The sequence below is a fragment of the Entelurus aequoreus genome, linkage group LG11 (genome assembly GCF_033978785.1).
Source record: "Entelurus aequoreus isolate RoL-2023_Sb linkage group LG11, RoL_Eaeq_v1.1, whole genome shotgun sequence".
In the NCBI taxonomy this organism is placed as follows: Eukaryota; Metazoa; Chordata; class Actinopteri; order Syngnathiformes; family Syngnathidae; genus Entelurus; species Entelurus aequoreus.
Genome location: NC_084741.1, coordinates 31349899 through 31377075, shown reverse-complemented (window position 1 = coordinate 31377075; position 27177 = coordinate 31349899). Strand labels below are relative to the sequence as shown.

Genomic DNA, 27177 nt, shown 5'->3' with positions numbered 1-27177 from the left:
GGAAGACCTAGGACACGTTGGGAAGACTATGTCTCCCAGCTGGCTTGGGAACAGCTCGGGATCCCCCGGCAAAAAAGCTCGACGAAGTGGCTGCGAAGAGGGACGCCTGGGCTTCTCTGCTTAGGTGGCTGCCCCTGCAACCCGACCTCGGAGAAGCGGAAGAAGATGCAGAAAAAAAACTTTTTCACGGGGGTGGGTGTGGGGGCTCAAAATAAAATTATGTCTAGGTCCCCAATCTAGCCAGGAGCAGCCCTGCATGTGTGTACAAGTTATTATACAGTATTTACCCCATTTGTGTGCCGCTTTGAAATATTTTTAGTTGGCAGTGAGATTGATTGCATTTCGAGCAACCGCGATGCGTTCGAGGCCCACCCCTTGCCACGGAAAATAACAATTACCTCTGCTTTGTACACGCGCGTGCTTATTTATGTAAAACTGCGTGTCTGTCATTATAGCTGTGCTGATTCACTCAGGGATTCATGCCACTCGTTTCCCATTTCCTTTTTCTGACACACTGTAATCCTCCCTTTATTCACGCTTGGCAGGTGTGTGCGTGTGCATGTTAGGGAGCTGCGCTTTGTCTGCCTGTCTGCGTCGAAAAGGCAAAGGAGGGATTCGGGAGTTTGGAAATAGCCGAGCATTGTGCATCACCATCCCTCCCATCTCTCTTTCTTTTCTCACACACACTCCCAAACTGAAATCCATTCTTGGCTTTTACCTTGACAATTTGTTCAGGTGAATGCATTCTGCAGTATGATAATACCACACTCATTTTTAGATAATGCTACAGAGCTCCTGCTGTCACGTAGAATATATCAAACACACACGCGCACACACACACACGCACACACACACGTTAACATACACACACAAACACTTTTGGATTAGCTCCTCACACATTGGGTTTATTTATACACACACACACACACACACACACACACACACACACACACACACACACACACACACACACACACACACACACACACACACACACACACACACACACACACACACGCACGCACACACTTTCACACCTAGTTCTAATACAGGAGATGACAGGCGTCAAGTTAATCTCTGCTGCGTTTTATATACAAGCACTAGTCTTTTTACATTATCCTTCATTAGCAACATCCCACTTTCAGCTCTCAGAAGACTGTAAGAAATAAGCACTTTCTATATATACGTAAACAATTATGGCTTTGCAAAGATAACAAATGCCACTCAGCAGAGCAGAGGTACAGCTTGGTGTGTCGTGGGAGATGATGTCATTTCACCTATTTGGGTTAAAAATATTTTTTGCAAACCAGTAATTTTAATCCGCACATAATGTGCCGTTGTTGAGTGTCGGTGCTGTCTAGAGCTCGGCAGAGTAACCATGTTATTACCATACCATATAAGTAGGTGGAAGCCGGTAGCTAATTGCTTTGTAGATGTCGGGAACACGTCGTGTGAGACGGCGATGGTTTGTCGTGATCACAATATGCAGGCGACAGCGGTAGGCAGTGTGCAGGTAAAAAGGTATCTAATGCTTAAACCAAAAATAAACAACAATGTGAGTGCCCCTAAGAAAAGGCATTAAAGCTTAAGGGTGGCTATGTAGAACGAAACAAACTGAACTGGCTACAAAGTAAACAAAAACAGAATGCTGGACGACAGCAAAAACTTACAGCATGTGGAGCAGAGACGGCGTCCATAAAGTACATCCGTACATGACATGACAATCAACAATGTTAACACAAAAAAAGATAGCAACAACTTAAATATTCTTGATTGCTAAAACAAAGCATGTGCGGGGAATGGCACTCAAAGAAAGACATGAAATTGCAACAGGAAAATACCAAAAAACAGGAAAAGCCACCAAAATAGGAGGGCAAGACAAGAACTAAAACACTATGTACAGGCGCGCAACCAAAAAACTCAAATAAGTAACGGCATGATGTGACAGGTCGTGGCAGTACACCTACTTTGAGACAAGAGCTATAGTGATGCATGCTTGGTTATGGTTTAAAGTCATATCCAACAATTGCGACAACGACTTTTTATTGTCCACTGAGTTTAATTTCTTACTGATTTCTGCTGGTGGTGTGCCTCCGGATTTTTTCAATGAAAAAAATGCGCCTTGACTCAAAAAAGGTTGAACACTGTAGTAGAACACTCACCTGGGGGCTCATGTAATGAAAATTGTGTTGATTTCCTACGGAAAAATGGCGTACGCTCAAATCCCGAAAACAGCGTACTCAGAAACAGTTTCAGATGTATTAAAGTTTGCGCACGCATTAATCCAAGCACATTCCTTTTTTACATCCCAATCAATGTTGGCGTACAGCTGGCCACTCCCTGTCCATGCCCTCATTTAAATATGCAAATCAAATTTAAATTAGCCATGTGCCTGAGATCCCACCCTCTGCCCAATCAGCACCGCCAAGGTGCTATTTGCTGGTGTTTCCTGCGATCAAAAGAGAGTTGAGTAGTGGTGCGAGAAAGTGCTAGCAGTGCAAGAAAGTAGTGCTCGCCCTAATTTGAAAAGATAGCTGCTGCAATGATTCTTAAAACTTTAGAAGAGGCGGGTGACTCTGATTACCCCAATATAAATATAATAACTTACAACAAATTGTGTTCATACAGTAGCCTGCTCACAGCCAGATTAGAGTTTCATGTGAAAAATATGTAATATTTGGTTTGAAAGATTTTAAATTTAAACATACCAGCATATCAAAAAAGATACAAAAGACTAAGTGAAGTCTTGTCTGGTTTCAGGTTGTCATGTCACTTCCTATTTTATTTTGAAAAGCTAACTCTCTCTCTCGTTTCAGATCACCTGCCCTTCCTCGTGTGTCATCATTTGTCCTGATTGATTTCACCTGTTCCCCCATGCTTAAATGTCTCGTCCTCCTTCTGTCCTGTGCCAGAGTGTTTGGTATCTCCGTGTGCGTACCTCCAGCGTTTCGTTGCCACAGTCTTGTCCACAGCCATAGCCATGGTTTTGCTTACCTTTTGGATCCTCGGGAGAGTTTTGGTTTGTAACTTTTGTCAGGTAAGATTAGCTACCTAGTATCGCCTCCGCTGGAGTCACAGGAACACATTGTGACAGTCACAGGTGGCAAAACGATCGCTTAGATAAATTAATAGACATCCTCACGAATATGAATATGAAGCATTAAATATTTTGACCACACGTGAATTTTGTGTATTTGCCTTGATCTTTTTACATCGTTAAAATCAAATGTTGGAAAAGCCCCAACGACCACCTCTGTGGGTTATGGGTTATACTTGTATAGCGCTTTTCTACCTTCAAGGTACTCAAAGCGCTTTGACACTATTTCCACATTCACCCATTCACACACACATTCACACACTGATGGCGGGAGCTGCCATGCAAGGCGCTAACCACGACCCATCAGGAGCAAGGGTGAAGTGTCTCGCTCAAGGACACAACGGATGTGACTAGGTTGGTAGAAGTGAAGTGAATTACATTTATATAGCGCTTTTTCTCAAGTGACTCAAAGCGCTTTACATAGTGAAACCCAATATCTAAGTTACATTTAAACCAGTGTGGGTGGCACTGGGAGCAGTTGGGTAAAGTGTCTTGCCCAAGGACACAACGGAAGTGACTAGGATGGCGGAAGGGGGGATCGAACCGGGAACCCTCAGGTTGCTGGCACGGCCACACTCCCAACTACGCCACACCATCCCCTGTGTGTCACCAAACCATCAGCAGCATGTAGAAATATGCGTACGTGAAGCATGAAGTTTCCACGTTCATTTCACTTTGGATACATCTCAACCTTTCTGTAAAAAAGGGGCGTACACCAGTTTTTTTGTGCCTACGCATGCTTAATACAGGTGGCCCCTGATCTTGTTAAAGCTGCTGTTTGTCACAGTCTCAAAATGACAACAAATGTAAGATCACTCACTGCACCACTGTTACCAAGAGTGTTTTAGAAGAACAGAGCAAAACATGTCTATATTTCTCACAATTACAGTACAAACAAAATTGAATATAAATTGTGATAGCATGCTCGGCTTTCATGGCTGTTGCGCACATACTCACTGAGCGCGTGCAGTGCACACACACAAATACAGTCCCAGAGAAGTGACCAACAATTTGCAGTCATGTTGTTGTTATGATAAAATATACTGTACATTCGATGATAGCTAAGAATAGCAGCTACTTTAGACTTGACAGGCTATACTTCATAGTTCATGGAGGGTGATTTAAGACAAGACACACTGTACCCTATGTTGAAAGTAGAGATGTCCGATAATTGCTTTTTGCCGATATCCGATATTCCGATATTGTCCAACTCTTAATTACCGATTCCGATATCAACCGATACCGATTTATACAGTCGTGGAATTAACACATTAATATGCCTAATTTTGTTGTGATGCCCTGCTGGATGCATTAAACAATGTAACAAGGCTTTCCAAAATAAATCAACTCAAGTTATGGAAAAAAATGCCAACATGGCACTGCCATATTTATTATTGAAGTCACAAAATGCATTATTTTTTTTAACATGCCTCAAAACAGCAGCTTGGAATTTGGGACATGCTCTCCCTGAGAGAGCATGAGGAGGTTGAGGTGGGCGGGGTTGGGGGGGTGGGGGCGGGGTTGAGGTGGGGGATAGGGGGTAGTGGGGAGTGAATATTGTAGCGTCCCGGAAGAGTTAGTGCTGCAAGGGGTTCTGGGTATTTGTTCTGTTGTGTTTATGTTGTGTTACGGTGCGGATGTTCTCCCGACATGTGTTTGTCATTCTTGTTTGGTGTGGGTTCACAGTGTGGTGCATATTTGTAACAGTGTTAAAGGTGTTTATACGGTCACCCTCAGTGTGACCTGTATGACTATTGACCAAGTATGCATTTCATTCACTTGTGTGTGTGTGAAAAGCCGTAGATATTATGTGATTGGGTTGACATGCAAAGGCAGTGCCTTTAAGGTTTATTGGCGCTCTGTACTTCTCCCTACGTCCGTCTACCACTCCGTACAGCGGCGTTTTAAAGAGTCATAAATTTTACTTTTTGAAACTGATACAGATAATTTCCGATATCACATTTTAAAGCATTTATCGGCCGATAATATCGTCAGTCCGATGTTATCGGATATCTCTAGTTGAAAGGAACGATTCAATTTTGACTCAAAAATCAAATTGTTCAGTTGGCATTTTTAATTAAACTGATTCTAAGATTTCTGCCTAATCCTGGTCACTAAACAACAAAGACACAAAGCAGAATTTTTCATGCTTGGTGGTGTTGAAGACCATATTGTCCCGAGTATAGGACAACCTTGAACATAAGATGCCACCTCGTTTTAAAGACCTGTTTCACATTCAATCCCAGATTGCAACATAAAAGCATATCAAAGTTTTTAGCTTTCCAGGTTACTAACTTGTGAGGGACAGAAAGAAATGCTTTGACTCTCTTGGGGACAAAGTTGTTTGGACCTTGAATATAAATATTATCTTATACCTGTATATTTGTCAATGTGGTGATATCAAAATTATATGATACTAACTGCTGGTTTACATGCGTAAATCTTTAAACTCTAAATGTTAGATGGCCATTCTTAGTCAGACTTTTAGGGAAAAATAATGTTTTATATTTGGGTCAATGCCAAAGTATCTCTTTGACAGTGTTGATCATAATCATATCACATTATCAGCTGCATTGCATTTGTAAACCTCTGGATTCTAAATATAAGATGAACATTATTTGTCAAATTTCTAAAGAATAAGATTGCGGATACAAGCGGCCGAAATGAGTTTCCTCAGAAGGGTGGCTGGCATCTCCCTTAGAGATAGGGTGAGAAGTGCAGTCACCCGAGAGAGACTCGGAGTAGAGCCGCTGCTCCTTCGCTTGGAAAGGAGCCAGCTTAGGTGGTTCGGGCATCTCGTGCGGATGCCTTACGAGCGTCTCCCTAGGGAGGTCCTTGTTGCACGTCCCACTGGAAGGAGGCCCCGCGGCAGGCCAAGGACCAGATGGGGGGGATTACATCTCCTCTCTGGCCTGGGATCGCTTCGGGATTCCCCAGGAGGAAGTCGCAAATGTTGCTCTGGAGAGGGAAGTCTGGGGGTCTTTGCTGGAGCTGCTGTCCCCGCGACCCGATTCCGGATAAGCGGTTGAAGATGGATGGATGGATGGATGGATTATAGACTCCCTTTATTGTCGTTGTCATGATGGTGTTATCCATCAGTGCAATACAAATAAATGAACCTAAAATTCATGATAGTCATAAAAATAGTCCCTCAAAAATACTCCCTCATACTCAAAAAATATTGCACATTACCATATTGCATATTGTTATTTTGAGAGACTATTTCGACTATACCGACAGCCATCAGACTGTATAATGCATATGTTCCTTTTTGACTGTACTTAAATGTATAATAGACTGTATTTATATTATTCACATGTAAAAAATACCTAAGTGTTTATTGTTTATTGTGAGTGTTAGAATAATTATGTATATATTATCACACAACTTTTATGCTTAAGGGCCGTTGCTATAATTATTGTCAATTGTGCTGAAGTGGTATATTTCTTTGTCTGTGCAAAGCTGGCAATCCAAAAGATTGCAAGCCAGTCTGGTATCAGTGTTTGTGTCCAGGAACGGCCTGCTGACTGCCAAGGCCGGACACCGCCGTGACGCAGACAGAGCTAGACACGGCGATATCACCAGCGTCAACACATTTGCATTTTTGTATAATCATATATTGTGTCTAATTGGAGTTGTCTAGATTACCCCCTTCCCTCAGCGACAGCTTCAGTGATGTAAACAGGGACCTCACAAATAAATAGAGGAAGCATGCGGGCTGGACTTTTAGAGCGTAGTTTGGATCTGTTACTAGAATACAGCCCAAATACAGCCCAAAACACGTGTCTCCTCATTGAGCCAAAATGAACTCTGTCTCTGCGTGATTCATTGCTTCTCATCTGTTTAATACAAACCCCGTTTCCATATGAGTTGGGAAATTGTGTTAGATGTAAATATAAACGGAATGCAATGATTTGCAAATCCTTTTTCAACCCATATTCAATTGAATGCACTACAAAGACAAGATATTTGATGTTCAAACTCATAAACTTTTTTTTTTTTTGCAAATAATAATTAACTTAGAATTTCATGGCTGCAACACGTGCCAAAGTAGTTGGGAAAGGGCATGTTCACTACTGTGTTACATGGCCTTTCCTTTTAACAACACTCAGTAAACGTTTGGGAACTGAGGAGACACATTTTTTAAGCTTCTCAGGTGGAATTCTTTCCCATTCTTGCTTGATGTACAGCTTAAGTTGTTCAACAGTCCGGGGGTCTCCGTTGTGGTATTTTAGGCTTCATAATGCGCCACACATTTTCAATTTGAGACAGGTCTGGACTACAGGCAGGCCAGTCTAGTACCCGCACTCTTTTACTATGAAGCCACGTTGATGTAACACGTGGCTTGGCATTGTCTTGCTGAAATAAGCAGGGGCGTCCATGGCAACGTTGCTTGGATGGCAACATATGTTGCTCCAAAACCTGTATGTACCTTTCAGCATTAATGGCGCCTTCACAGATGTGTAAGTTACCCATGTCTTGGGCACTAATACACCCCCATACCATCACAGATGCTGGCTTTTCAAATTTGCGCCTATAACAATCTGGATGGTTCTTTTCCTCTTTGGTCCGGAGGACACGACGTCCACAATTTCCAAAAACAATTTGAAATGTGGACACGTCAGACCACAGAACACTTTTCCACTTTGTATCAGTCCATCTTAGATGAGCTCAGGCCCAGCGAAGCCGACGGCGTTTCTGGGTGTTGTTGATAAACGGTTTTTGCCTTGCATAGGAGAGTTTTAACTTGCACTTACAGATGTAGCGACCAACTGTAGTTACTGACAGTGGGTTTCTGAAGTGTTCCTGAGCCCATGTGGTGATATCCTTTACACACTGATGTCACTTGTTGATGCAGTACAGCCTGAAGGATCGAAGGTCACAGGCTTAGCTGCTTACGTGCAGTGATTTCTCCAGATTCTCTGAACCCTTTGATGATATTATGGACCGTAGATGGTGAAATCCCTAAATTCCTTGCAATAACTGGTTGAGAAAGGTTTTTCTTAAACTGTTCAACAATTTGCTCACGCATTTGTTGACAAAGTGGTGACCCTCGCCCCATACTTGTTTGTGAATGACTGAGCATTTCCTGGAATCTACTTTTATACCCAATCATGGCACCCACCTGTTCCCAATTTGCCTGTTCACCTGTGGGATGTTCCAAATAAGTGTTTGATGAGCATTCCTCAACTTTATCAGTATTTATTGCCACCTTCCCCAACTATTTTGTCACGTGTTCCTGGCATCAAATTCTAAAGTTAATGATTATTTGCCAAAAAAAAAATGTTTATCAGTTTGAACATCAAATATGTTGTTTTTGTTGCATATTCAACTGAATATGGGTTGAAAATGATTTGCAAATCATTGTATTCAGTTTACAGTGTATATTTACATCCAACACAATTTCCCAACAGGGCAGCACGGTGGAAGAGGGGTTAGTGCATCTGCCTCACAATACGAAGGTCCTGAGTAGTCCTGAGTTCAATCCCGGGCTCGGGATCTTTCTGTGTGGAGTTTGCATGTTCTCCCCGCGACTGCGTGGGTTCCCTCTGGGTACTCCGGCTTCCTCCCACCTCCAAAGACATGCACCTGGGGATAGGTTGATTGGCAACACTAAATTAGCCCTAGTGTGTAAATGTGAATGTGAATGTTGTCTGTCTATCTGTGTTGGCCCTGCGATGAAGTGGCGACTTGTCCAGGGTGTACCCCGCCTTCCGCCCGATTGTAGCTGAGATAGGCTCCAGCGTCCCCCGCGACCCCAAAGGGAATAAGCGGTAGAAAATGGATGGATGGATGGACAATTTCCCAACTCATATGGAAACGGGGTTTGTAGATGTCATCAATGTTTGAACCTGACAGTGAGCAAACTGTGGTGCTGAATTTCCCCCAGGGATCAATAAAGTACTTCAATCAATCAATCAATGTTTATTTATACAGCCCTAATCACAAGTGTCTCAAAGGGCTGTACAAGCCACAACGACATCCTCGGTACAGAGCCCACATACGGGCAAGGAAAAACTCACCCCAGTGGGACGTCGGTGAATGACTATGAGAAACCTTGGAGAGGACCGCATATGTGGGTAACCCCCACCCTCTAGGGGAGACCGAAAGCAATGGATGTCGAGTGGGTCTGACATAACATTGTGAAAGTCCAGTCCAGTCCACAGTGGATCCAACACATCAGCGAGAGTCCAGTCCACAGCGGGGCCAACAGGAAACCATCCCGAGCGGAGACGGGTCAGCAGCGCAGAGATGTCCCCAACCGATGCACAGGCTAGTGGTCCACCCGGGGTCCCGACTCTGGACAGCCAGCACTTCATCCATGGCCACCGGACTTATGCAACTCCCCCTCGCAAGGGATAGGGGAGAAGAGGAGAGAAGAAAAGAAACGGCAGATCAACTGGTCTAAAAAAGGGGGGTCTATTTAAAGGCTAGATTATACAAATGAGTTTTAAGATGGGACTTAAATGCTTCTACTGAGGTAGCATCTCTAACTGTTACCGGGAGGGCATTCCAGAGTACTGGAGCCCGAATAGAAAACGCTCTATAGCCCGCAGACTTTTTTTTGGCTCTGGGAATCACTAATAAGCCGGAGTTCTTTGAACGCAGATTTCTTGTCGGGACATATGGTACAATACAATCGGCGAGATAGGCTGGAGCTAAACCGTGTAGTATTTTATACGTAAGTAGTAAAACCTTAAAGTCGCATCTTAAGTGCACAGGAAGCCAGTGCAGGTGAGCCAGTATAGGCGTAATATGATCAAACTTTCTTGTTTTTGTCAAAAGCCTTGCAGCCGCATTTTGTACCAACTGTAATCTTTTAATGCTAGACATAGGGAGGCCCGAAAATAAAACGTTACAGTAATTGAGACGAGACGTAACGAACGCATGAATAATGATCTCAGCGTCGCTAGTGGACAAGATGGAACGAATTTTAGCGATATTACGGAGATGAAAGAAGGCCGTTTTAGTAACACTCTTAATGTGTGACTCAAACGAGAGAGTTGGGTCGAAGATAATACCCAGATTCTTTACCGAGTCGCCTTGTGTAATTGTTTGGTTGTCAAATGTTAAGGTGGTATTATTAAATAGATGTTGGTGTCTAGCAGGACCGATAATCAGCATTTCCGTTTTCTTAGCGTTGAGTTGCAAAAAGTTAGCGGACATCCATTGTTTAATTTCAATAAGACACGCCTCCAGCTGACTACAGTCCGGCGTGTTGGTCAGCTTTAGGGGCATGTAGAGTTGGGTGTCATCAGCATAACAGTGAAAGCTAACACCGTACTTGCGTATGATGTCACCCAGCGGCAGCATGTAAATACTAAAGAGTGCAGGGCCAAGAACCGAACCCTGGGGAACTCCGCACGTTACCTTGACATAGTCCGAGGTCACATTGTTATGGGAGATGCACTGCATCCTGTCAGTAAGATAAGAGTTGAACCAAGACAAGGCTAAGTCTGACATACCAATACGTGTTTTGATACGCTCTAATAAAATATTATGATCGACGGTATCGAAAGCGGCGCTAAGATCAAAAAGCAGCAACATAGATGATGCATCAGAATCCATCGTTAGCAATAGATCATTAGTCATTTTTGCGAGGGCTGTCTCCGTAGAGTGATTTGCCCTGAAACCGGATTGAAAAGGTTCACAGAGATTGTTAGTCACTAAGTGTTCATTTAGCTGCTGTGCAACAATTTTTTCGAGAATTTTGGAAATAAACGGAAGGTGGGACGGTAGTTTACCAAGAGATCAGGATCGAGGTTAGGTCTTTTGAGCAGAGGATGAATAACCGCTTTTTTGAATGCTAGGGGAACAGTGCCGGAGGAAAGTGATAAGTTTATAATATTTAACACTGATGGACCTAATAATACAAACAGTTCCTTGATAAGTTTCCCAGGAAGTGGGTCAAGTAAACATGTTGTTTGTTTTATCCCACTTACACGCTGTAATAATTCCTCTAATGTTATTTCATCAAAAATAGAGAGACTATTTTGGAGGGCAGTGTCCGTCGTATATACAGTCGTATTTGTGTTAATAGAACCCAGTTGTAGCTGAGATGCATTGTCTTTAATCTCCTTTCTAATGAGTTCAATTTTCTTATTAAAGAAATTCATAAAATCATCTGCCGAGTGGGTGGAGCTACTGGGAGGAGTCCCTTGTTGGGTTAGCGATGCTACTGTACTAAACAGAAATTTAGGATCGTTTTTGTTGAGGCGGATGAGATTTGAGTAGTATTTAGCTTTAGCTAAGGTAAGCATGCGTTTATAAGTTATTAAACTATCACTCCATGCTTGATGGAAAACCTCAAGTTTAGTCGCGCGCCATTTGCGTTCCAGTTTTCTACATGATAATTTATGAGCTCTAATTTCTTCTGTAAACCATGGGGTGCGCCTTTTAGGGGCCCTTTTTTGCTTTAGCGGTGCTATACTATCAATAATTTCGCGCAAGGCATCGTCAAAGTTGTTAGTGAGGTTATCAATAGAGCCGACATAATTTGGGAATGGTGCCATTACCGAAGGCAGTAGGTCAGCAAGAGTCATCGTTGTGGCAGCATTAATGTTGCGGCCGCTATAGCAGTTATTATTATTATTAGCTTGTTAGCAATGAGTCAAAACTTCAAATTTTATAAGGTAATGATCGGACATTACTTTAGTATATGGAAGTATCATAACTTTGGAGGTGGTGACACCCCTGACAAGCACTAGATCTATTGTATTACCGTTGCGATGCGTGGGTTCATGTATTATTTGTGTAAGACCACAGCTATCAATTATGGTTTGGACTTTCTATTCTATTCTATTCTATTCTATTGTATTCATGCAAGAACAGAAACATTTGGCAGTGTGTCATTTCAGAATTTGCACAATATTTTTTAGAGGAATTTGGCTGTTCTGACAGGCCTTTTGTTCAAGGATAGGAGATTTGAGAGTCAATATTGAATAATGACAATGCCTATAATTAAAGTTAAAGTACCAATGATAGTCACACACACACTAGGTGTGGTGAAATTACCCTCTGCATTTGACCCACCCCCTTGTTACACCCCCTGGGAGGTGAGCGGAGCAGTGAGCAGCAGAGATGGCCGAGCTCGGGAATCATTTTGGTGATTCAACCCCCGATTCCAACCCTTGATGCTAAAACCAGATCCACACCATGTCAAGAATTATGGAGGATACATTCCATTGTCTTTTTGCAAACATGAAGTGTCCAGTGAGTATCTCGTTGTAGAGGAGTGCGCTTGGGCCGTGTGATCATATCTTTGTGTTGTGTATTGGTTTTGAGAGTAATATGAATCATATTCAAGCACAGGGGCAGACAAAATGAAGCAGTGAAGACAGATCCATGAGGAAAAGAGGAGGAAGACCTGATCAGAGTAGCTTTCCTGCAGAAATGCTGCCAGCCGCCAGGTGATTGTTCCCTCTTAAAAAGTCAAGTCCCAGCCACTGAAGAGACATTTCCTGCTTTAAAGACTCTTTTGTCTTTAAAGCTGATGTCATGCCCCCTCATGCTCTCCAATATGTCTGTCTTGAAGTGTGCTGTCAAGCGCAATCCCCCTGGATCGATAGTCTGTCAGATGTGAAGCGCTTCAGGCTGTTTGGTGGTTCACGTCCTCTTGAAGGACATGTCCATGCTAATGGCTTAATTACTCTTCATTTAAATGAGGGCATTTTTTTGTCGTAATGAGCAATTTCAGCCATCAGCAGAAAAGGCTAAGAAGGGTTCTCTTCAGATATGTTTAACCCGGAATCGATGGTAAGGAAAGGAGACAGAGCAAATGCAATCAGCCTCCATCCTGCGAAGCCAATACTCCTGCAGGGAAGCTGTCTTCAGCTGGAATTTCATCTGCTGTCTGCTTGCTAGGCACCGAGCATGCATGCCAGTTTGTGTGCGTGCGTGTGCGTGTTTGTGTGTGTTCTCCCAGCGCCAGTGGCTACTGTCAGCTCAGTGCCTCATGCTTGTTTCATGTGCCTGCCGCTGGCTAAAACAAAGCATTAACATTGGCCTGCAGTTGCTTCAATTCATTTTCAGAGAACACAAGAGTGAGGGAACGGTCTTATTTAATGTTCCTTTCATGGCCCGGTGTGGGCGTCAGGGACGTAGGAGGCAGCTTGGCTTGGTTAAGAGAGGCTGAGGTGCACGTGTGTATGTTTATTATACGTGACAACACAAAGCTGTAGGAAAGTGTGCTAAGTGCACAACTTTCAGCTTGTTAGTCCAGAGTGGAAGTAAGAGCACCTGCTGCTAGGCCTTTTCCTAATGCCCTCACTTGTCTACACTAGAATAAAACAAGCGTATGACTAATAACTTTCAACTTTTTTTTCGTTTTTTGAGACTGAATTTGGAGTAGTTTTAGAGTATATACCACAGGTGTCAAACTCAAGGCCCGGGGGCCAGATCTGGCCCGCCACATCATTTTGAATGGCCCGTAAAATCATGGAAATAATATGCATCAATAAAGTACTTTATCTTTCTTTCTTTTTTTATTTTGACAGGAAAAAAAAAGACATATACTGCATGCAATTATATATTTTTTAAACGTTATCTGTCTAATAATGCAACCAGTGGTGTGCGGTCAAGGCCACCAAGGGCTTCTCTGCTGGCCTAACATAACCAGAAATCATGATCATAATTAAAGATAAAAAATATTTTTTTATTTACATTCCCTAAATATCTAAAAATATTCATATTCTCTTCATGTCATATTATGCTCCTTCCAGTGCTGTTGTTTTTAGGTTATAGAGTTTTTATCCAATCAGAATTCAGCTAGCGTATGTTGCCATGCTGTACCAAATCTGCTCGAAGCCTTCAGAATCAACAATGCAGGCATCTGTGCACTGTCAGTGAACGGACACATACAGTTGATAGACAGTTGCGATAGCCAATCAGATCACGAGTTGTTGTCAGTAAGGCCTTCTAGCTGACCTCAGGCAGATGAATATATATTGTGATGTTATCTTTTCCATCATTTGTAACTGAGCTACTGTGTGGAACAATTTCCCTTGTGGATCATTAAAGTTCGTCTAAGTCTAAAGTCTAAGTTATGAGCTAGGTAACATAAGAACCGGGATGTTTTTGATGAGCACCTTGTGGAGTAAACTTTAAGAACTCAGCCAACACGCCCCGTCTGCATCTTTTATGATTAGACAAGACAACACATATATTTGCACGGCCATTTTCAAGAAGGATATTTAAAGAGAAACTACATCTTGTGAGACCATGTCAGCCAACGCCGGAACCTCGAATGTGTGCTACAGATTGTGAGTTCAGATATTTTATTTCTTTATTTTTTCAGGTTTAATATATTTTTTGCAATTTTAATTTTGACAGTACCACATAAGATATGTTTTAATTGCTGACGCAGGTTTGATTTTTAAATGCGCCAGAAAATAACCCGATACGTACACTGTTGGTGGTGATTCAATTCCCAGTAGTGCATAAATGTGTTTGTGTATAGTATTTCTCCAGCAATGGTCATGTGGTGACATAAATGATGGTATTTTGAGAGGTAATCATTGAAGTCGGACATCACTGAAGGCCTAGGTGGGAAACGCACGGCCCGCCACTGAATGCAACAGATATTATATTATCATACATTCAAAACATTTTTGGGGTAAAAACATACATAAATATCTACCTAGCCTTATGATTTCAAAGCATGTACACTGTAAACATGACAATATATATATATATATATATATATATATATATATATATATATATATATATATATATATATATATATATATATATATATATATATATATATATATATTCTAAAACAGCTCAGTATTCAGAATCCTACCGTAAGAAAAAAAACTGTGGTACCATTTTTATATTTACAGTAATACACTGTGAAAACAGCAACCATATTTTTTATGCAAAAAAACTAACAATAAACTGACAGCTTAATCACCAGAATTTTACAGTAAAATAGAGTGCGACCATTGTACTTTAAATTTTATGGTGAAATCGAGGCACGATGGTGAAGATCTTGAAGGCATACAGTATTCCTCCGAACCTACTCCGAGCAATAGAGTCCATGTACGCAGGAACAAGGGCCAGGGTGGTGACCCCAGATGGCAACAGCGAGGAGTTTGACATCCTGGCTGGAGTTATACAAGGGGATACACTAGCCCCCTTCCTCTTCATCATAGTCCTTGACCATGCGCTCAGGAAGGCAATACATGGGCGAGAGCAGGAACTTGGCTTCACGCTGACACCAAGGAAGTCGAGTCGACAACCGGCAGTGGTCCTGACAGACCTTGACTATGCAGATGACATCAGTCTGCTCTCCAACAATGTGGAACAAGCACAAGAACTCCTACACAGGGTAGAGCTAGAGTGCGCCAAGGTTGGCCTTTGGCTAAATGCCAAGAAAACTGAGGTCATGACATACAATGTTCCACCAGAACATCAACCTCTGATAACAGCAGGAGGCACTGTGCTGAAAGAAGTTGAGGACTTCAAATACCTGGGCGCATGGGTCAACTCAACTGAGCAGGATTTAAAAGTGAGGAAGGCACTTGCATGGAGGGCCCTGAACGGCATGACCAATGTATGGAACTCCAACCTCCCCCGCCAAATCAAACTCAGCTTCTTCTCTGCGACAGTTGAGTCCGTTCTCCTCTATGGCAGCGAATGCTGGACCCTGAAGCCAACCCTGGAGAGGTCTCTGGATGGTTGCTACACCAGGATGCTGCGTGCAGTGCATAACATCAACAAGAGTGCGCACGTAACCAACAGAGTCCTCTACAGGGGAATACCAAGGGTGAGCGAGAAGATTGCTGTAAGGAGAATGAGACTAGCAGGGCACTGCCAAAGGCATCAGGAGCTGCCAGCCAGCAAATTGGTACTGTGGGAACCAACACATGGGCATCGGTCAAGAAGACGTCCCACACTAACATACGTGGACATACTCAAGAAGGATGCAGGAGCTCAGAGTACCAAGGAACTAGCCAAATGTATGGAGAATCGGGATGACTGGAAGCAACGATGGAAGGCTCGTCTGAGGACGACCTAGAGAGAGAAATTCTGCAATATTTTGGACCGCAAAATCCACAGGTTTTTTTTCTTACAGTGCAGGTAAAATATACATTTACCAATCAAATGTATAGGTAATCAAGTGACAATATCATGCAGCTAATCCTTTTACATGTATGTTTCTTTTATTAATGTTACAAGTGGCCGGCCCGCTGAGGGCAGCCAAAACAGCAACGTGGCCCTCAATGAAAACGAGTTTGACACCCCTAGTATATACACATGTATTAATCTTTATTCATAGTATTAACAGTTATCAAAGTGTACATTTATCAACAAACATTTTTCTTTGTGTACAAACTTTTCATCCACTCATTGTGTGGCTCGCAGCACAGCCATTTTGTGCCCGGCAGCACATCCAATATTACTTAAAAATTCACATTTCCTCCACACGAGTGTTAACAAAAATAGCCCACCTCTGTATCATTTAAATCAGCACACACTTAAACGGAGCCCAGGAAACAATATGGATGTTTTTTTAATTCCCTGTGCGTCTTATGTGTTGCGTGCACGTGCGTTAGGGTCGGGTTCAAGTAATTCTATTCAGGCCAAAATCTAAAGTGTGCTAAAATTTTGCCCCCCTGTGTGATTGAATCTGACTTCTCTGATTCTAGACGAATAGGAAACGTCTTTAATGTAGATTAGACTCATAATGGGTCCCATCAACTTGCAATTACTTATTACTTGATTTTAGTAGTAATTTGTATATGTTATTACTTTGTAAAAAAAAAAAAAGTTCATAAAAATGTTTTTAATTGATTTTATATATATATATATATATATATATATATATATATATATATATATATATATATATATATATATATATATATATATATATATATATATATATATATATATATATATATATATATATATATATGTATGTATGTAGTATTTATTCTGCATTTTGTGTAATTTATTTAGTATTATTTAAATCTTACGTGGTCTTTCTGTAGGAGCATAACTTTTATTTTATTTATCATTAACATTATTTGTTATTATTATTATTATTATTATTATTATTATTATTATTATCATCCATCCATCCATCCATTTCTACTGCTTGTCCCTCTCGGGGTCGTGGGGGTGCTGGAGGCTATTCCAATGTATTCAAATTTCAATATATTCAAAACATGTTATAGATTCGTTTATTAGCAGCAACATTCATCCAATAATATTTTTGGGGGTGAGAGATATTCCAATGTAATTTTACTTATACTAGCATTTATATCAAACCTAATTTGAGTGTTTTTTGCGCTATGATATATTTACCACTAATCTATAAAGTTTTTTTTAGATTTGGAGTGATTGTTGGAGTGGTTTTAAAAGCACTTCACTTCAGGTAAAAGAGGTTTGAGAGCTGCGACTGAACAAACAGCCTCGACATGTCAAAGTGTGGGGGCTGAGTGCTCCGTTTATTTACCTAGCACTGCTGAGGTGTAAGAATGTTCCCTAATGTGTTCCAATTTGGTAACCATGTGGATACATCCTGTCCTTCAAAGATTGCACCACATTTAGGATTTCGACCTGTGAACATGTAACTTGATTAAATAACTCCTCATCTCAACACCACCTCACCCATTGGAAATGCCCGTCCATCCCTCTAAAGTACGTCGGTGTAAGTCTTTGCCCGAAGCCTCATTCTTCATCAGTAATGTCGCCAGCACTCATAAGACTTCTTCCTGAGGCCATGTGCTTCCTGCTGATGTTCAATTACCCAAATCTATTCCTCCTGCTCACATCAAATATTAATTGCTCTTCATAGCACATCATCTCTCCTTTTCTTATTAGTTTCTGCTGATTGAAATTGAAATCCGCTGAGTGTGTGCACTTGTAAGGGATGATATGCTGCGGCGTGGATCACAAGAGAGATCACATGAAACACCCTCTAGTTGCAGGAGTGTCGCGTCATGTACCTGCTTGTGCGCGTGGTCGTAGGAGTTGATGTGGTTGTCAAACTCCTGGTGTCGCAGGTACTGCTTGTCACACAGCTCGCAGTAGAAAAGAGACTTCAGATCCTCCGCTGAGCAACCCAAAGCTCGCTCGGCGCGCTCCTGCGGAACAAGAGGACGACAGAGAGAACAAGTGAGAGACGGAGGCGATAAACTGACGATAACATAAAGGGTTAGAGAGGCTATAGAGTGTCAGCCATTTACAGCAAATTTGCATCCTGCAGACATCAGCGCTAATAGCGCCGACATGTGCTCCAGCTGCAGACAGCCACTGAACGCCATCATATCAAAGTGCTTTGCTGCACCTTCTGCTGGAGGTTGGACAACTGCGACAACTACGAGCGCTCTTGGCGACTTGAACCTGCAGGGTACATGTAGGATGTATTGATATTGCAGTCCGTTGCATCAGTACTCTCAGTATAGGAACTCTGTTGCTGGAAGTCTTAGTCAGCATTTTTCTGCCTCCAAACATGTCCAGTTGAATAAGAATCAGAAATCAGAATAAGAAATACTTTAATAATCCCGGAGGGGAAATTAAGATTTTCCTCACAATCCCATCCAAAAGCAGACAAACATTACAGGGAGACAGAACAGGATCGCTGACGGGTCTGCCAACTCCCAGCGCCCCTTACAAAAAAGGTGAGAAACAGGTAAACGCTGGGGAGAGGGAGGATGAGAAAAAAAAAATCTGTCTAAGCCCGAGCCCCTGGAGTGGGGGTCCAGACTGAGGCCAAGCAAAAAAAAAACAACCTCATAGCCATAGCACACAAACATGTGTGAGGGAAACATCAAAGACCACAAAGGACATTAAAGACATTAAAAGAGCAGAGCTGATGCAACCAGTCACTTCTACACACAGCCACAAAAGTAAAAAAAACAAAAAAACAACAACATATACACTGTGGTGGCCTCTGCGATGTTCCACGCCATCGTCTGCTGGGGTGGAGGGAGCATGGCCAGAGACAAGAGCAGACCCAACAAAGCAACCAAGAGATCCGACTCCACCCTCGGCCGCCCACTAATTCTTGGCCAGTGTCCAGTCCGCATGGATGAGCGAGGATACGTCCAAGGAGACCGATGTGTCCGATACCTGCTCATTCAGCCAAGACACTGTGAAGCTTGTCCGTCCCGGCGCTCAGCGCCAGCTCCGCAGCCCTGTCTCTTCAGTTGATGCCAAATAACTCAATTTTGGTCTTAGATGACCATATCACATTCTCCCAAGCCCTGCCTGAGTCATATAGACAGGTCTGCACATGTGCAGGTGTAACTGATGCCAGATAGTATGGCCGTGTGTAATACTCACTCCCCAATGCCTCAGGACATGCACTAAACAGCAAGTTCAGGGCTTTTAGCTCATTGGCTAGCATGCTCCACTATCGGTCAGGTAGAGCATTGTTTTTCAACCACTGTGTCGTGAGATACAGTCTGGTGTGCTGTGGGAGATTATGTCATTTCACCTATTTGGGTTAAAAATATTTTTTGCAAACCAGTAATTATAATCTGCAAATAATGTGCCGTTGTTGAGTGTCTGTACTGTCTGGAGCTCGGCAGAGTAACCGTTTAATACTCTTCCATATCAGTAGGTGGCAGCAGGTAGCTAATTGCTTTGTCGTGATCACAATATGAAGACGACAGCCGGAGGAGCGTGCAGGTCAAAAGGTATCTAATGCTTAAACCAAAAATAAACAGAAGGTGAGTGCCGCTAAGAAAATGCATTGAAGCTTAGGGAAGGCTATGCAGAACAAAACTAAAACTGAACTGGCTGCAAAGGAAACAAAAACAGAACGATGGACAACAGCAAAGACTTACAGCGCGCGGAGCAGAGAAGGCGTCCACAAAGTACATCCGAACATGACATGACAATCAACAATGTCCACACAAAGAAGGATAGCAACAACTTAAATATTCTTGATTGATAAAACCAAGCAGGTGCGGGGAATAGCCCTCAGGGAAGAAATTAAACTATGACAGGAAAATACCAACAAAACAGGAAAAGCCACCAAAATAGCGCAAGACAATAACTAAAACACTACACACGGGAAAACACAAAAACAACTCTAAATAAGTCACAACGTGATGTGACAGGTCATGACAGTACACCTACTTTGAGACAAGAGTAATAGTCATGTATGGTCGGTTATGGTTTGAATTCATATCCAACACTTGCCAGAACAACGTTTTACTGTCTGCTGAGTTTCATTTTTTAATGTTTTCTGCAGGTGGTGTGCCTCCGCATCTTTTTCAATGAAAAAAATGTGCCTTGGCTCAAAAAAGGTTGACAAACACTGAGGTAGGGGATCTCAAGTTAAAGGTGGACACGTGTTAAATTGGTGCCATGACCCGGATGAGAGAAAAGTTCAAGGGGTGATGTTATGGACGGCAGCTCGTCTGGCTGCGAAATAGTAAGGTGTGTAAACCTGGGCTTTTGACACCTTAAGAGCTGCGCTAGACAGCAAGTTGAAAAACCAAGGCGTTTATCTCATTGGCTAGCATGCTCCACTATCAGTTAGTGGGAATTTGTGGACTTTTGTTCAAAGCCCGGGCTGCAGGGTTGGACACATGTTAAATTGGTGCCATGACCCGGATGAGCGCAACGTTTAGGGGGATGTGAGTGTAACGGAAGCCAGCTAGGGTGGCTGAGCAATAACACATTGCGTAAATCTTAGTTCCTGATGCATTAAGATGGGCGTCGGCAACCTAAAGGCTCTGAAGCCGCGCTAGTGGCTCCCTGGAGCTTTTTAAAAAATGCATGGAAATGGAAAAAGATGATGGTAAAAATGTTTTATTTTGTTTTGTTATAGTTTCTGTAGGAGGACACAATGACACAAACCTTCTAAATTGTTAGAAATCCCACTGTTTTATTATTCACTGATAAGTTTATTTGGTGAACGCTGTTTTGTCTTAATAATTTTGGCAGTCCTTGAACTCACCATAGTTTGTTAACATGATGCATTTTCTTCGACGCTGCCACAGAAAGACATGTCTCATTTTGTCCACCAAACATTTTATGCGGTGCGTGAATGCACAAAGGTAAGCTTTGTTGATGTTATTGACTTGTGTGGAGTGCTAAGCAGGCATATTTGTTCAGTGCATGACTGCAAGCTAATCGATCCTAACATGTTATTTAGGCTAGCTGCATATGTACATATTGCATCATTATGCCTTGTTTGTAGGTATATTTGAGCTCATTTAATTTCCTTTACTTATGTCCTCTGTGTATATAATTTATATTTACATGCCTTATCTGAATGTAATATTGGCTGCATTTCTGATAGTTGTTTGTGTGCCATGTTGTTCCAGATCACAGAAAACGTTACGCAGCTTGCAAAGATTGTAATAAATCCACTACAAGAAGACAGCCTGCCGCAGGGGCGCAGCTAGGGATTTTGGGCCCCATGAAAAGAATCTTTACAGGGCCCCCTGTATTATAATTTCATCATCATTAGGGGCCTCTCTGGGCCCCCCTCCATCATGGGCCCCTAGAATCCGTCTCCTTTACCCCCCCTTTTCGGCACCCCTGGCCTACTGTTTCCTGTACGTTAGACACACACATCTATACCTTTGGTCATTCTAAGCCTGTAATTTCCAGGAGTTATCTCACCTTCTGAGAAGCCTCTGATTTACTAAAGTTTTCCAATGATGGAAAAATTTGTAAAATAAATATTACATTTCAACATTTCTGACAACGATGATTTGCGTCAGCCTGCGACACATAGTCATTTTGATAGTAGACTATTAGAGCTAATATAGACACATAATGTGTTTCCTTCATTTCAAGACTTATATAAGGCTTTACATTTTTTGCGGGTCCAGACAGATTTTCTTTTGTACTTTTGGTCCATTATGGCTCTTTCAACATTTTGGGTTGCCTTAAGAAAAGCGCTAGACACTGAGTTGAAAGCCCAGGGCTTTTAGCTCATTGGCGAGTGTTCTCCACTATCTGTCTGTGGGAATTTGTGGACTGGTGTTGGAAGCACGGGCCCTGTGCAGGCCTGGACACACGTTAAATTTGTGCTGTGACCCAGATGTGTGCAAAGTTTAGAGTGGGTGAGTGTATATGGATGCCAGCTAGTGTGGCTGCGCAATAGTACGATGTGTACACTTAAACTCTCGACGCTTTACGAGCTGTGCTAGACAGCGGGTTGACAACCTGGACTTTTGGTTTACTGGTTAGCACTTCCCAACTCTCAATAAGTGGAAATGTGAGTACGCAGAATCGAGCCCATCAATCTATTGTTTTGGTGACTGTGGTCCCAATTCCCTTGAAATCATTAACCAGCTTAATTGTATTTCTGAGCTGGTCCTTCACCTTTCTAACAATCAACAGTGGCCAACAGTGGTCTCTTTTTTACAAAGGGTCAGGAATAATTTGAGTGCTTCATGGACCCGTAACTAGATACTTATTCTCCTTGATCTCATGCAAATTAATTCATAACCTTATGTTATTTTTAAAATTAAACTCCTATACCTGCTGTAAAATTCGTCTTTTTAAGGGGGTACAATCATAAATCAGCAGGGATCAAATAATTATTTTTTATCCAGCCCTGATGAGAATAATTTTTTTAACCATGAATTGTGTTGAACTAGATATAAAAGGAATGCTTTGATAAGAACATATACTTTGTGTACTTTAACTTTGGTATATTTTGTTAAAAGACTAGCAATACAACAAAACAGAGACTCCAGATCTTAAAGGCCTACTGAAACCCACTACTACCGACCACGCAGTCTGAAAGTTTATATATCAATGATGAAATCTTAACATTGCAACACATGCCAATACGGCCAGGTTAACTTATAAAGTGCAATTTTAAATTTCCCGGGAAATATCCGGCTGAAAACGCCTCGGTATGATGACGTTTTCGCGTGACGTCACGGGTTGAAGCAGACATTTTGGAATAGCACGGTGGCCAGCTTAAGTCGTCTGTTTTCATCGCAAAATTCCACAGTATTCTGGACATCTGTGTTGGTGAATCTTTTGCAATTTTTTTAATGAACAATGGAGACAGCAAAGAAGAAAGCTGTAGGTGGGATCGGTGGATTAGCGGCTGGCTACAGCAACACAACCAGGACGACTTTGAGTTGGATAGCAGATGCGCTATCCGACGCTAGCCGCCAACCGCAACGATGATCGGGTGAAGTCCTTCGTCGTGCCGTCGATCGCTGGAACGCAGGTGAGCACGGGTGGTGATGAGCAGATGAGGGCTGGCGTAGGTGGAGAGCTAATGTATTTAGCATAGCTCTGTCGAGGTCCCGTAGCTTCACCAGGCTGGACAGCATTAACCGTGTGGTTACAGGTCCAGGATTTGGTTCGGTGTCTCCTGATAGTGGAAGCAATAATAGTATTGTTGATCTTCTGTCTATCCTTTCAGTCAGGGGCATGTTTCTTCTGTTTCTATCCGCAGTTAAGCACGATGCTATCACGTTAGCTCTGAAGCTAAAGTGCTTCACCGATGTATTGTCGTGGAGATAAAAGTCACTGTGAATGTCCATTTCGCGTTCTCGACTCTTATTTTTAAGAGGATATAGTATCCGAGGTGGTTTAAAATACAAATCCGTGATCCACAATAGAAAAAGGAGAAAGTGTGAAATCCAATGAGCCCTTGTACCTAAGTTACGGTCAGAGCGAAAAAAGATACACCCTGGCGTCCTGCACTGCCCTCTAATCCTTCACTCTCACTTTCCTCATCCACAAATCTTTCATCCTCGCTCAAATTAATGGGGTAATCGTCGCTTTCTCGGTCCGAATCGCTCTCGCTGCTGGTGTAAACAATGTGCAGATGTGAGGAGCTCTTCAACAATGTGACGTCACGCTACTTCAGGTACAGGCAAGGCTTTTTTTATCAGCGACCAAAAGTTGCGAACTTTATCGTCGATGTTCTCTACTAAATCCTTTCAGCAAAAATATGGCAATATCGCTAAATGATCAAGTATGACACATAGAATGGATCTGCTATCCCCGTTTAAATATGAAAATCTCATTTCAGTAGGCCTTTAAGGTTCAACTTGCTCAAGTCTGTACTAAAAGAAGCAGTGTAACGGTGCGGGCGCATTCTTTGGCGCGCTCTCCTGCGCACTCCGCTCCACATCGCGCTTCCAGTCGCACTCCTCTCCTGCCGTGGCCGCGCTCTAGCGCAGCGGTTCCCAATCTGCAATCTACACACCTGACGCTAATGAGGCTCCACGCTTCTTAAGCCAGCGCAACATGCATTCCAAGGCCAGAACATAGCCCCCTGTATGCACTGTAAAAAAAAAAAAATGCAATTGTTGGACTAATTAAAGTTTTCAAGTTAGTCAGACTCAGAAATAAGGTTTCACTATATTTAACTACCAAAACAGTGTCTGGCCAGCAAACTTCTCTCTATCGTTGCATCAAAAGGTATTTCAAATCACTACAACAAGGATTTTTGAGTTGCAGTTAGGCAAAGGTCTTTTTGTTGGAAACCCCGTAGCTTCTGTTTCAGGGGCACGAGTGAGTGGGTGTTAATATCGACCTTGTGGCCATGCAGAGCTGGATAAGGATCAAGTTTTGACGATTTGTCGAGTATTTATTGGCTAAAAAGGTAAGTGTTTTTCTTTTCTTTTGTTTTCTAGACAAGGGATGTTAATGGAAAAGTGCACTGTTACTACTTAAATTGAAAGATGGAAAAATTGCTTTGCTAGCTAGACTACTGATGGCCCCAAAATAATATGTTTCATGAACGGGAATAAATGGTCTAGCACTAAGGGCATTTAGTAGGACAACGGTGATTTTGTGTAATTATGGCATAATGTATTTAGCAGAGAAAAGGTTCCACTTGGGGGGGGGGGGGGGGGGGGGGGGGGGGGGGGGGCGCGGTGCGAAGGGTTCGGTCGGGCCTGTCAGTCAAACAAGAAGCTTAGCTCAGGAGTGCGTGTTTGACGGTGAGGCTCGCCACCGGAGCAGAGACTGTGAACAACAGGTACCCTGGTTATAATCGACACCCGTGTAATATACATCAGTTGTGTTTTTATTCCAGTTTTAGTTTGCCACTGACATGAAGTTGTGACCGTGATTAAGCGTGTGTCGTGTGCGTGGCCTCGTCAATGCCCAAGATGGCGGTCGCCGATAGCAATGACTGCTAATGTAAAGCTGGTCACTTTCTGCGTGGGCCGAAACGAGGGTAATACATGTTTATAGCTATGTATGGTTAAGACACTGTGGTGATAACAAACTGTGTGAATGATGAACCGGGTAAATATTTTCGGATACTGAATGAGCAGTGTGTATTGTACGGAAGAGCTAAGCTAATTATTACCCCGCCAGAATGCTCTAGCCCAGGGTTCCCCAAACTACGGCTCGTGGCCGGATCCGGCCCCCAGCATCCAAAATTCTCTGCCTCTGAAATAGAGATTCTTTAAAAAAAGAAAGTAAAGAATCGTTAATCTATTTCAGAGGCAGAGGGGACTTGAGCACAGAGCCAAGCTTGAAAAAGATAATCTGAATGGCTTCATATGTGTACTTCATCTCCTTCGGATAATCAATGTTCATGGCATACAGTAGGCCAAAGAGGTATGCAAAGGCAGTACGAGGTCTGGCGGGTTATGTAGCATAATGGTATTTTGTGAATCTCACTTAAATGGAGATATATATTTTTCTTTACATTTAAGTGAGGTTTACAAGAGGTGCATATTCACTGTCAACTGATCAAGTTTGTCAACTGTTCTAATTTACAAAACACATTTTCTCTATGATGATAATTCTATCATCAAATCAATACACAATTATATTGCCTGGCTGCTGTAAAAACATTTATTTCTTAGCTTTTAACTTCAGTGTTACAGGGATCCAATTTTACTGTTAGGGAAGTGTTTTATTCACTTTAAAGAAAATACCTGGGAAAGTGTCAAGGTCTCTGACACACCCAATTTAACCCTTATGTTAAACATGTTTGAATGAGAAATAAACAAGGTTTTAGATATATTTTGATGTGTGCTCTTTATTTTATTTATTCATTCAGCATTTCTTAAAAACATTTACAGCAACATAAATGTTACTTGACTTGTAAAGGAAGTTTTCTAACTGAAGTAACAAGAATTTCCAAGTTTGCTGAAGGTAAAAATACATGGAATTGAAGCATGAACTTTATTGTTGGTCCGATGTAAATATCATAATTAGGTGAACAAGATCGAGTTGGCATAACTCTTATCTAAACTTGGAAATCTTAGTTAAGTCAACAACAGTAGTCAAAGTTCAACAAGAATATATGCGTTTGCTGAAGGTAAAAATACATAGAATTGAAGCATGAATTTTATTGTTGGTCCCACAAAAATATCATAATTAGGTGAACAAGAAGATCAGAGTTGACATAACTCTTATCTCAACTTGTAAATCTTAGTTAAGTCAACAATAGTAGTCAAAAGTTGAGAAAACGCAAAAATCTGGTTGCATCATGTTGCCTTGAAAATTTGCGTTTTCTCAACTTTTTTTTTTTTACAGTGTGGTACAGTAAGAGTACAATTCTCTAGCTCTATGTGCATTCACTCTCTCTGTGTTTTTCCTCCTCTGTGCTCATCGTCTTGTGTCCTGTGTCGTCATCCCGTGGCGTTCCTCCGTTTCCTGGTTTCGAGACATGTGTCTCGTCTCCCCAAATTCCTTCTGGTTCCCTGGCCGCCTTCCTGGATCTCGACCTCCTGCCTGGACACGGACCTTGACGCCCCGCTCCAGCCCTTGACCTCCTCCCTATCCCTGGACTTCCGAGCCTGCCTTGCCCTTTCTGGACTTCCGCACATGTCTCAACACCTCCCGGTAACACTCAACATATAATTGCCTCACATAGACTCATCACACATATTTGGATTAGTTACGCACCTCATTCTTTTGTTATAATAAATAGAGCTAAACGACGTCCCTGCCTCTGTGCCGTCGCCTTCTCCCACTGTACCGTAACAAGCAGTTGAGGAAAAAACAACAATAACGATCATCCACAATGCACTGCCAGGTGTTTTTTTGTGTCCATACTTAGACTAGACTTAGACTTCCTTTTTATTGTCATTCAAATTTGAACTTTACAGCACAGATAAGAACAACATTTTGTTGCATTAGCTCGTGTCAGTGCAGGATAA

General features: G+C 42.2%; 1 protein-coding gene across 1 annotated transcript in view; it reads right to left on the bottom strand.

Moving 5' to 3' along the window:
- Window positions 1-27177, bottom strand: part of LOC133659977 (G patch domain-containing protein 8-like) — a 153927-nt gene that overhangs the window by 28695 nt on the left and 98055 nt on the right. The window contains exon 3 of the mRNA XM_062062938.1: window positions 18058-18195. Coding sequence (XP_061918922.1) covers window positions 18058-18195 — 138 coding nt within the window. The remainder of the gene's footprint in view (window positions 1-18057; window positions 18196-27177) is intronic.